We start from the raw sequence: 13,100 nt of genomic DNA on the forward strand, positions 1-13,100 counted from the left end.
GTTAAAAAGCTCACCTTGCAACCACATGGTTTTGGGCTCAGTCCCACTGCACAGCACTTTAGTGCAAGCATCTTCTACTATAACCTCAGGCCAACCAATGCTTTGTGAGTGAATTTGGTAGATAGAAGCTATGTAGAAGACTATCATATATACAGAGAGAGATATGTGTGTGTGTGTGTGTGTGTGTGTGCATGTATCTTCTCCTACCACCACTTGACAACTGGTATTGGTTTGTTTACATCCCCATAACAGCAGTTCAGTAAAAAGGAGATAAAATAAGTACCAGATTTAGATAAATTAAGTACTGGAGTTGATTTTTTCAACTAAAATCTTCAAGGTGGTGCCCCAGCATGACCAGTCAAATGACTGAACCATCATCATCATCATCATTTAATGTCCATCTTCCATGCTGGCACAGGTGGAAAAAGATAAAAGATATATTTAAGGGAAAGCTTTTCCCTCATACAAACCTTGTGTGCATTCCCTGCATCTTTGGTGTGAATCCTAAACCAGCTAAAATAACAGCAGCTTTTGCTGGTGCTTTGTCTGCATCAATTGCTTCTAACTGGTGATAAATTTCACTTAGTCGAGCTGAAAGACCATCGGTGCTGTCATTCCTGGAGGAGAAAAATAAGATACTTGTTAAACATACAATTGATGATATGAAGCAATCTCAAGTTTACTGGTTAACCCTTTAGCATTTAAACTAGTCATATCCAGCCAAAATATTCTACTTGTTTTATGTTCAAACTGGCCAGATCCAGCCTCTCACACCTACCCAACAATGTTAGTCTAAAAAAATTTACAGTCACCTAATCAAAATCTCAAAGGTGCAAGATAGTGTATGATTAATCCAAAACAATGTGAATAAATAAGCATTACATTTGACAAATTAATCAAAATGCTAAAAGGTTTAAATAACATTAAGTCAGAATGAAATAGGCTGTAGACTGAGAATTATTTTCATCAGATTACCATGTTTTCTGATATACAAGTCAACATTTTAAGACCAAAATTTACAGCCAAAAAAAGTAGGCTCGCTTAGACATCAAGACAACTTTAGGGGACCAAAAATTTCATGTAAAATGCAACAGGATTTAATAAGATAGCCATGATGTTTGAAATGTGTACACTACAAGTTTACACTATATACTACGCCGACTTGTATGTTAGGAAATATGGTAATATCTTGTGTCAAGATGGTTTCAAGTATTCAAGCCAAATCTCTCTGAATATTTTCCTAACATTTTAAAGACATTTTTTACTGAATGACAACATCATTGAACATCCACTTTTCCATACTTGCATGGATCAGATAGAATTTCATGAGGCAGATTTTCTACAGCCAGCTACCCTTCCTGTTGCCAACCCTCGCCTGTTTCCAAGTGAGATAGCATTTCTACAATTCCAGATGCATTTTTCACAGAAGACTGAAAGCAAATAATGCTTATGTGATGGTGATGCTTGTTAAAAAAAATCACATGATGTCAAGACAAGGGTACAAACACATACACACACACACATATATATATATATATATAACAGGTTTCTTCAAGTTTCCATCAACCAAATCCACTCACAAGGCTCTGGTCAGCTCAGGGCTATAGTGAAAAACACTTGCCCACGGTATCACACAGTGGGACTGAACCTGAGACATGGTTGGGAAGCAAGCTCTCTAGATTTGGTGCAATGATAAAATGTAGCCAGCACACTTAAAGGGATGGCATTAAGTAGAGTACCCGACCAGAGAAACCATACCAAAAACATCATCCTTATCATTGCTTAGCACCCATTTTCCAAGCTGATTCAACAGGAGTCAACAGGCCAAAGGATGCTCAAATATCTTCTTTGGTATAGCTTTTATGACAGGATGTCTCTCCTAATGCTAACCACTTCACAGAGTGTACTGTGTACTTTTCACTTGGTATTGGCCTTAGTGAGGTCCCCAAGTATCATCATCATCATTTGGTCAGGTGACTTGCTTGAGCCATTCCAACTCTTCCACACCAGATGTCATGATCAAGCAATGCAGCATTTTCATCTGGTTTGGGTTTTAGTTACATCGGTCTTTTCCAAGCTGAGCTATTTCATCTACACATGCCATGACTACAAATGATAGCAGTAGTTCACTATCTGAACTGGTTGATCCTGGATGTTGATAGTTTGTTGGCTATTCATCTGCTCAGCATTCACTGATATTCACCATTAATTCAATAAGATTAATTTGCTGAAATAGTCCACATTGACCATGCAGCATCCCATGATTACAACACATCCTGGCTTGGGTGGTTACATGCTAGTTAACCTATAGCAGGACCCTGACAGGTGCAACTACTCAGAATAGACGTGGAAACAACAGTGGCTAAGAGGTGGTTCCTTGGAACTCTGCACAAGGACACAATGCACCATCAGAAATTGAACACATGATCCTACAATACAGCTGTTTTAACCCCAGGAGGACGCCTGCTCCAGCTCTTTATTCAGTGCAGGGAGAGAACTCTCGACTATTTTAGTCCTGAGACCACCTACTATATAGTTTTGACCTCTTTATGGTCATCCTTGGTGACCACTGGACATAGCAGTAATTCACTCCAGCTAGCAATATATATATATATATATATATATATATAGAGAGAGAGAGAGAGAGAGAGAGAGAGAGAGAGAAAATGAGTGACATACAGTTACAGATTTTGCAACAAGCAAACTAGCTAGTTAAGAAAATCCCTATTAGAGATGAAGGTAGTATTTATTCTGATAAGTAGTGTTTAACACCTCCTAAACACAGGTGTTCCTTAAGAACTGACAATACTGTTGTCTTAACCTCAGGAGTATGCCTCCTTCAGCTGGCTATTCAGTGTACTCTGCACACAATGTACAATGTATATTGATTTCAAATTTTGGCACAAGGCCAGCAATTTCGGAGGAGGAGATAAGTCAATTAAATCAACCCCAGTGCTCAACTGGTACTTATTTTATTGATTCCTAAAGGATGAAAGGCAAAGTTGACCTTGGCGGAATTTGAACATAGAACATAAGGGATGACAAAATGTTTAACAGGTGTTACGACAGGCTTCTTTTGGGTCTTGCAAAATTACAGAGGTTTTGTTATTAGAAAGAATGAAAACTCAAGAACTCATCTTCTACTCTGAATTACAAACAAAATAATTAGCATCACATACCCTTCCTTATCCTGTAGTTGTGTGTTAATATCCCTTTCTTCTCTTAACAAGTTCTCCCGTCTTTGGTCTGATTCTAACACACTCTGTAATGCTAACGTTTCATCACCCACAACTTCTTGTTCAACATGTAAAATTGTGATGTGAGATGGGATCTTCAGTTGACCGCTGAGAAAATAAAAAGGATGAAATAAAAACCATAGCACCATCAATGAAGAACAAAGCAGTTGTAGTAAATTATTTACATGTCATGACTCCAATCTTCTAAAACAAATTCTTAAAAAGAAATTTACACAAACCCATATTAACATATTATAATGATTATTGTGTCATTAGATTTAGTACATCAACCCTTTAGCATTTAAACTGACAATAACTGGCCAAATATTCTAACTGCTTTTAAGTTCAAACTGGACAAATTTGGCCTCTCATACCTATCCTATAATGTCATCCTAAAAATAAACAATCACATCATTGAAATTTCAAAGCTGTAAGATAATGCATGATTAACCCTTTAGTATTTAAACCGGCCATATCCGGCCAAAATATTTAATCTGTTTTATGCTCAAACTGACCAGATCCAGGCTCTCACACCTACCCTACAATGTTATTCTACATTAAGTCATTACACCATCAAGATCTTGAAGATATGAGATAATGCATGATTAATTCAAATCAATGGGAATCAATAGGCATTATGTTTGATTGAATAATCTGAACACTAAAGGGTTAATTCAAAACAATATGAATTAATAAGCATTACATTTGACAGAGTAATCGGAATGCTGAAAGGATAAGTGCTTTATACTAAGAATAAATATCCAGAGACAAGTTCTTTTATTAATTAGCTTAAAAGTGTTCGTTTATTTTCACAATGTACAGTAATTTACAAACACCAAAGCTGAAGTCAAACTTTACAGAAAAACTTAACACAGCAGCTAGACTTGCTAGAAACAGCTCTAGTCATACATTACAATCTCAGAAAAAAGTGAGGAGAGGGTACACTGGAAAATATAGTCTTAAATACATTATGTCTAAAGCAAACATTGGAACACTTTTTTTAACCACTTACTGGGGGAAGAATAATGCTCATGACCATTTATTTTTCAGGGCCTTTAAAACTAACAGAGAGAGGAAATTATACTCAAACAAGAGACCTGATCTAAATGCTTATAATGGAGTGAACACTATTGAGAGTGCCCAAGGACGAAATTTATAAAAGATTACATCTACCACCCAAGAACTCTGAAAGTAAAGAATCAGAATAAACACCATAAGGTATTTCATCTAAAGCTCTAAAAATTCTGCAAATCCACAGCTCTGAACTGGATGAAAAACAAATCTGTATAAGATATTTGAAATAAGAGCACAGGGATCTGGAAAAAATACTGCTATGTATTTTGCCCTATGCTTTAATCACAGATTTACTCTGTACTTATAACAATGCAAATTAACACATTTGGAAGCTTTTGCATATTTTGTTTAAATATCTTTTAAAATAAAGACTACATTCCAGATATATTCATACAAAACAGAAATTATATGAATGAGGAAAAGTGTAAAACTGTCAGATTTTAACTCACCTAGATATCATTTGTAACACAGTTGTCTTGCCCAATCCATTACGCCCAACAAAACCATATCGACGACCGTATATTAAATGAATGGAAGCATCAACCAAGAGGCTCCTGCAAAATATAAGTATAAAAATATATCATTCAGAAATAAAACAAGTCTTTCATTGGGTAAAATAATAATATTGTGAGGAATACCACTTAGACGTTATGTATGAACAAAACGGCTTTGTTCTTTTGGAAAGAGTTGCAACAAATATCTACCATATTTGCTAGTGTGTAAGATGCACTTACACATAAGACAAAACCTCCTACATTTTTGCGGACAAAACAAATTTGATATATTTCATCACACACTTGATATCACATCCACAATATGATCAGATCAGATACATGGTAATTTATTTGATAATTTTAAGAATAAAACAAGTGTGTCATATGCATTGGTATATATGATATTCAGCTATGGAAATTGTTATTAAACAATACTAATGGAGTTAAGAAAGTCATAAAGTGTTCATTAACAGATAGTGAAACAAGATTTTATGTAAGATATAGTAGTCAAGAAAATGAGTATTGTATTAAGTCGATTTGGTCATATTTTTCAACACTATTTTCGTTCAAACAAGTTATAAAAATATAAAACACAAAAATTTAATCTGATTATTGTACATGTGAAAAATACATATGTACTCTACTGTACTATAAACAAAAATACAATCTAAAATCAATGTAAAAATTAATACAAATGAAATTACACATATATACAATAAAAAAATTGTTCTTGCGAAAAAAGTGCAATTGAAAATAGATTTTCATCTTCACAGTCATGTTCTTAGGTTGAGGCAGATGGTTTTTCAAGGAACATGGTGAGCTTTGTTTGAATAGTTTTCTTTTTCCATCATACATCTTACAATAACAATGCACAGCGTTCGACTTTTTGCGGTCGTAAGTGCAGATGGTCTAAGTCAAGGAAAAGTGTATATAACAATACAGGATAAAAGCTGCACTTCTTATTCTAAATATTTGACTCCACTTTTTCACTATGTTTTGAAATAATATTCGTGTCAAATGGACATCAATATATTTGTTCTCAACCTTTTGGCCTGAATTGCTTGCACAAGCATATAAGATATTCATATTTATAATAGCAAAGATTCTGATATTTTGAGTAAATTATAAACATCTTTTCTTTGCTTTAACTTCACTACATTCAATCAATTATGAACTGGGGAAAACTACACTGTAAATAAAAATAAAGTAAAATACTAACTTTTCTCCATAAGACACATCAAAATTTTCAATTCGAATATCATACGATTTGTTGCTACCTGCTGCATCCATCTTTGTATCTCGTCTATTTAACTGTTGAGATGCTGATGCTAATTCACAATTGCTAAAAAAGAAATTTCAAAGAAAAATAAGAAAAATACATTACTTTTCATCAAATACTAAAGTGACTGCTTTGGAACATTTATTTTGTAGTTTTCAGTTTCTTAAAATGAATAAAATCGAATATGATAATCAAGAACATTAAATATATTTCGTAAAAAAAAGCACTTAGGAATGGGCATGGCTCTATGGTAAGAAGTTTGCTTCCAAACTGCAGGGTTTCAAGTCCAGTACCTTGGCACAGTACTCAGGTTAAGTGTCTTCTACTATAGCTTCAGGCTGACCAAAGCCTTGTGAGTGAATTTGGTAGATGAAAACTTAAAGAAGCCCATCATATATATATATATATATATATACATACACACACACACACATGTGCATGTGTTACTGGTAGTAAGCAAGCATAGAAAAGTGGATGATAAAGCGATGAAGATGATAATGATGAAATAATATCACTCAATAATATTCAATCAGATCCTCCTATATTTTGAGTTTAAATTTCACCAAGGTCTTTAAACATTCCAGTATTTAAACTGGCCATATCTGGCCCATATATTCTCCATGATTTAAATTCAAACCAACCAGATCTGGCTTCTCAAACTTAGTTGTCAATGTCATTCTAAAAATAAGCAACTATATATGTGCCAGTTGTGAAACATACCTTAAATCTCTCAACTGGCACACCCACTAAATACTACTCCTCCACATCCCAGGTGAGGGATTTTTGTCTTACAAGGTATTCAGTGACCCTGACAGTGCTGGTGCCACATAAAAAAATCAACTGGTGCTGGTACCACATAAAAAGCACTGCTGATGGTACCACATGAAAAGCACTAGTGATGGTTTCATGTAAAAAGCATCAGTGCAGGTGTCATGTAAAAAGTACCCATGCTGATGCCACATAAGAGGCACCAACAACCTTACTGGTTAATCACGACACCAGAGTCATTCTGACACTAATTTTCTATATATCACTGGTGGAGAGGTAAGTGATCAAGTGTCTATCACCAACAAGACCAAGGAAGGTTGAAATCACGTGATCTGGTGGTCTCAGCACTGAAGTTGGTGGAGATTTATTTTCCGGCTAGCAATATAAAACAAGCACATATTTTGCACCAAAAGCTTGTATGAGAGTTTCTTTCATGGTATCTACTGCAGTAAAGTTTGTTCTAACTGTAAATTGGTTGGTGTTAGGAAAAAAAGTGCCATAAAATTTCTGTTTTTTTTTCTCAACAGAAATTGTGGCAGAAAATAAATCAAAAAGAGAAAACTGTGAAACATTCGTTTGATAATTATACATATATCATCGCTATCATTTTTATGTCCACTTTTTCTATGCAAACATGAGTTGAGCAAAACTTCTTGAGGCAGTACTCTTTGGCCAGATACCTTGACCTTGAGGCCAATTCACATGTGTTCAAGGAAGTGCTTTTATTCCACTGGCCTTCACATATAAAATTGCTGAGCTGCAGAGAATATACAAACGTCACCACTGCCCAAGTGATATCAACGCAAAGTGAAGACAATCTCTCTCACATACACACACACAAATGCATAACCATATAAATATGTGTGTGTGTATGTATGTATGTATGTATATATATATATATATATATATATATATATATATATATATACACACACACACACACATACATAAGCATACATATATTAGTGTATATATGTTTATATATATGTATTTGCTTGTAAACGAAAGTTATGACAGCACGTAGTGTTGCATTAAATAATAAGTTGATAACGTATTGTCAATGCACAAACAAACGAGAAACAGACACATAAGGCTGCCAGTTCCTCATCAGTTATCAGCCAGAGGATCAAACACAATTTTGTGCCTCAACGATAAAGCACAAAAATGTGTTTGACTATCTAGCTGATAACTGATGAAGAGTTGGCAGCTTTCTGTGTCTGTTTCCTCATTTGTTTGTGCATTTATTATGTTTTTAACTTTATTATATATATATATTGTTGGCATCCTTTTTGTCTCGGGTGACAATGGAGTTGCGCATAAAATAATCTAGTCTGGCTTTTACATTTCATGTCCTAATACATCTCCTGTTGTGGCTATGTAGTCCTATCCTGGACAAACACTCCCTCTGGCAGGTGCCGCAAATGTAGCAAAGATTTTGCCTGGCTGGTTGTAATGTCATAGTTTCTTGTTGACGGCTTTTCTGGTCTTTCCATTTCTCCTCTCTCCCTCCGTCATTCCTTTGTGTTCCCTCTTTGGCGGTATGTCTCCAATCTCCACGGTTGCTAATATTGATGTCGCAGGCCTTTATGTCCCTTTTCCAAAGGCTTGTCAACTGTTTTGAGCAAGCATGTAGCAGCTTTGGCTTAGTTATCAGCCTCAAGAAGACCAACATCATAGGTCAGGCTACATCGGACATCCCAAACATACATATTGGAGACCACAGACTACAAGAGGTGGAGAAGTTTACCTATCTTGGCTCTACCATCACCTACAACCTATCGCTTGATGTATATATATATATATATATATATATATATATATACATGTATAATTTCATAATACTGGTCAATCTCAAGATATAGTAAAAAAAAAAACATTTGTTCTTGCTGTGAGAGCAAACCCAAAACCCACAAGGTTGCAAAATGGATTCCTTAACAATACAGCCATTACTTGCACCATACGTAGTTTCTAAGGTTTCTTCTCCAGAGTTTTGATCTTTCCATACTTCAACTGTCTTCAGTTTCCCTAACCCTACATATTATAATTGATGGCATATAAGATGCACATTTTACAAAAACAAAAATCACCCAAAGTCCTATATGCAAATATGGGTCTCCCATAACTAGTAGAGTACTAGAAACTGCTAAAATTGGAGTGCCTCTTTTATGCCATTAAATAAACATATTCTTATGCTGATTAATTAAAAGACAACCAGAGCCTAAACTTAACAAAACAATAAGCATTGAAAAACAAAAAAAATATTTCATTACTTCATCTCAAAAGTTGAGATATTCAAGATTTCTTACCCATTCGTTACTTTTTTAACAGTTGTTGTTTGAGATGCTCTTTTTTCATTTTTCTTCTGAAGTTTTGCTTCAGCCTTTTCTAACTTTTTCTGGTCAACTTGCTGCAATGAAATAAGAATATTAATTTTAAAATAGAAATAGATATACAGCCCTAATCATTTTGGCAATAACAATAATAATAATAATAGTTGTTGTCATCATCGTCGTTTTTAGTAACCACTTTTCCATACTTGTATGGTTCAGAGAAAGTTTACTGAGGCAGATTTTCTACAGCTGGATGTCCTTCCTATCACCAAACCTCACCCCACTCTGTGTTCAAGCAAGGTAACTTTCTCCATAACCAGACATGTTCCCACAGAATATTGAAAATTAATGATACTGCTTGTACGAGAGTGACACTGATTTACAACTATCATGCAATGTCAAGACAAGGAAACACAAACATACAGACACACAAATCACACAGGCTTCTTTCAGTTTCTGTCTGCCAAATCCACTCACAAGGATTTGGCCAGCCCAAGGTTATAGTATTAAACACTTGCCAAAGGTGTCATGTGGTGGGATTGAACATGGAACCATATGTGATTGGTACACAAATTTCCTAACCACATGGCTACACCTGCACTTATAACAGCTGTACCAAACTAACTAACCCACGAACATCAATCAAAACTTAGACCTTAATAAAAAATATGGACAATAGGTGTGGCTATGTTGTAAGAAGCTTGCTTTCCAACCACATGGTGCAGGAGTGGCTGTGTGGTAAGTAGCTTGTTTACCAACCACATGGTTCCGGGTTCAGTCCCACTGCGTGGCACCTTGGGCAAGTGTCTTCTACTATAGCCTCGGGCCGACCAAAGCCTTGTGAGTGGATTTGGTAGACGGAAACTGAAAGAAGCCTGTCGTATATATGTATATATATATATATATATGCAAATGTGTGTTTGTGTGTCTGTGTTTGTCCCCCTAGCATTGCTTGACAACCGATGCTGGTGTGTTTATGTCTCCGTTACTTAGCGGTTCGGCAAAAGAGACCGATAGAATAAGTACTGGGGTCGAGTTGCTCAATTAAAGGAGGTGCTCCAGCATGGCCGCAGTCAAATGACAAACAAGTAAAAGAGTAAAGAGTATGGTTCTAGGTTTAGTCCCACTACATGGCACCTTGGGCAAGAGTTTTCTACTATAGCCCCATACCAACCAAAGCCTTTTGAGTGAATTTGGTAGACAGAAACAGAAAGAAGCCTGCATGCATCTATCTATCTATGTGTGTTTGTCTTTGTGCTTGTGTTTGTCCCTCGATCATTGCTTGACAACCGGTGGTGGTGTAATTAGGTCCCTGTAGCCTAGCAGTTCAGCGAAAGTACAAACAACAGAATAAGTACTAGGCTTAAAAAAGAAGTCCCAGAGTCAATTTGTTCAACTAAAAACCCTTCAAGGTAGTGCTCTAGCATGGCTGCAGTCAGATGACTGAAACAAGTAATAGAATATATGTATTTGAGAGTTGGGGTGGAGATAATGACAAGCCAATGAATGAGGGAGCCATAACAGCAGCAAAATCTCTTTCAAATCATGTCTGCTGTCTTAAAAAAAAAAAACTTGAAAATAAAAATAGATGGTAATGAAAGGTAACACCTTTGATTGTAGGTTTGCTCAATCGATACCAACTCATGGACAATAATGTGAAATAGTAGAATGCAAGGTAACTAGTGAAGGTATACATTAACAAAGATTAAGTACAAAAAGCTCACAAAATGCAAAAAATTTGACATAAGAGGAGACATCTACATTTTCAGGTAGGACCCTTTGACAACATGAGAAACTGTGTTTATTATTGGTATTAAAACAAATTTTCAAAGTTTTGCAAAGAAAATGCAAAAATATTATCTTTTAACAATTTTTTAATAATTCTCTTTTGGAAGAGTGGCTCTTGAAGCAAATGCATGTAAATATTGGGTTGAAAATCTCTTTTGGATGGAAAATGTCAAAGGCTGCCCTGTGTAAGTTCACATCACACAGGCAGCTCCTGATGGTTTCTATTCAAAAGGATTTTCACCTCAATACTTACATGCTGTTATTTATAGTTTTATGTGCTTCAAGATCCACTGTTCCAAAAAAAGAATTATTTCATGTTCTCTCAAAAGTTTATAAATTCTTATGTCAATTTTTTAAATAATTTTTATTGCTTAATCAGAAGGAAAGGGGCAGTGCTCACGTCCCTTTTCAGGACTGCACACAGAGAGAGTGTGTGTGTGTGTGTCACACATACACACACATATATATGACAGGCTCCTTTTAGTTTCCAGTCAAATCCACTTACAAGACTTTGGTTGACCTGGGGCTATAGTAGAAGACTTGGTCAGTGGAACTGAACCACAAATCACATGGTTAGGAAGCAAGCTTCTTAACCACAAAGCTATACCTTATGGCCAGAGTAAATACAGCAAGGTATTTCATCAAATGCCCAAACAATTCTGCCAGTCCTACTGTCCTAGACTGGTACTGTATTTAACGATCCCGGAAAGATGAAATACAAACTGGCCTCAGCAGAATTTGAACTCGGAATGCAAGAAGACAAAATATATACCAAAAAGCATTTCATTTAACATTCTAATGACTCTGTCAATTCACTACTTTAAATACCTTCAAATGTAACTGTGGGGTAAAGAAGCTTGCTGCCCAACCACATGGTTCCAGGTTCAGTCAAACTCCATGACACTTTGGTAAAGTATCTTCTACTATAGCCTTGGGCCAATCAGAACCTCGTAAGTGGATTTGGTAGACAGAAACTGAAAGAAGCTCTTCTTATATATATACACACACGTGTGTGTGTGTGTCTGTCTGTCTTAGTTCCCCCCCAATCACTGCTTGATAACTAGTGCTGGTGTGTTTACGTCCCCGTAACTTAGCAGACCATTAGAATAAGTACTAGACTAGAAAAATAAGTCCTGGGGTCAAATTGTTCCACTAAAAACCCTTCAAGGTGGTGTTCCAGCATGGCAACAGTCAAATGACTGAAACAAGTTAAAAATAATAAAAGAATATATCAAAATTATTATCTTTTGTTTTGATTGTTGCTGAATCTGGTAACAAAGCACCAATTATTTCCTAAACATTTGAGCCTTTGCCAAGAGTCTAGTCCTGAAATGTTAAACTTTTTCTCTTCTTCATGATGAACTACTGTATTTTCCAGCACACAAGTCAACGTTGTATGTAGTGTAAACATTCAAGCATCGTCACTATCTTTCCAAATCCTGCTGCATTTCACATGGAATCTTTGGTCCTCCAAAATTGTCTTGATGTATAAGTTGAACCACCTTTTTTGTTGGCTGTAAATTTTGGTCTGAAAAATTTGACCTGTATGCTGAAAAATGCAGCTAATTTATTTCGCTTTGCAAAACTTTTTAACAAATGGATAATATACATTGGAAAATAAGTTAGAGAAGTGTTCTGTTGTCATATACTTACAGAAACGTTCTCCTTTTTTGTTAACCAGATACTTTGAGGTTCTACAGTTTGAGCACGTGTATTGAGACTCAAAGACCCAATCTGAATAGGAGAATTTAAAACTTTATGTTCCATGGTATCTGATGATTGTGAACTGTGAAAATAATAAAGCATTCATGTAGTTTTAAATGAAATCTTAAAAATTAGAGGCTTAAAAACAAATATGTTGATTTAGCAGAAATGTATTAAAATAAAAGTCAAGACATACAAAAACTGTGATACTATAACACACATGGCCTCTACAATTGCACAAGCTAAGAGGCATAGCCAAATGTCTCTCAACTTATATACTGCTACCTTCGAAAAAAGAAGGATACACATTGGATAACATACTCCTAGATAAATTATGTCAGGAAAAAAGACAAGATAGTCAGTGCTATAATGACTACAATCTACTCAATCAGAACTAACTAGAGGCTAAACAATAATATTAGTAAGA

At 35.5% G+C, this 13,100-nt stretch overlaps 1 protein-coding gene across 1 annotated transcript in view; it reads right to left on the bottom strand.

Annotated features, from left to right (window-relative positions):
* The window catches only part of LOC115215826 (ATP-binding cassette sub-family F member 3), a 44,690-nt gene that overhangs the window by 19,569 nt on the left and 12,021 nt on the right, over positions 1–13,100 (bottom strand). The window contains exons 3-8 of the mRNA XM_029785145.2: positions 12,623–12,755; positions 9,158–9,258; positions 6,024–6,146; positions 4,760–4,864; positions 3,180–3,344; positions 471–617 (exon numbers count right to left, since the gene is read on the bottom strand). Of these exons, the coding sequence (XP_029641005.1) occupies positions 471–617; positions 3,180–3,344; positions 4,760–4,864; positions 6,024–6,146; positions 9,158–9,258; positions 12,623–12,755 (774 nt within the window). The remainder of the gene's footprint in view (positions 1–470; positions 618–3,179; positions 3,345–4,759; positions 4,865–6,023; positions 6,147–9,157; positions 9,259–12,622; positions 12,756–13,100) is intronic.

This window comes from Octopus sinensis, linkage group LG9 (assembly GCF_006345805.1).
Source record: "Octopus sinensis linkage group LG9, ASM634580v1, whole genome shotgun sequence".
Classification (NCBI taxonomy): Eukaryota; Metazoa; Mollusca; class Cephalopoda; order Octopoda; family Octopodidae; genus Octopus; species Octopus sinensis.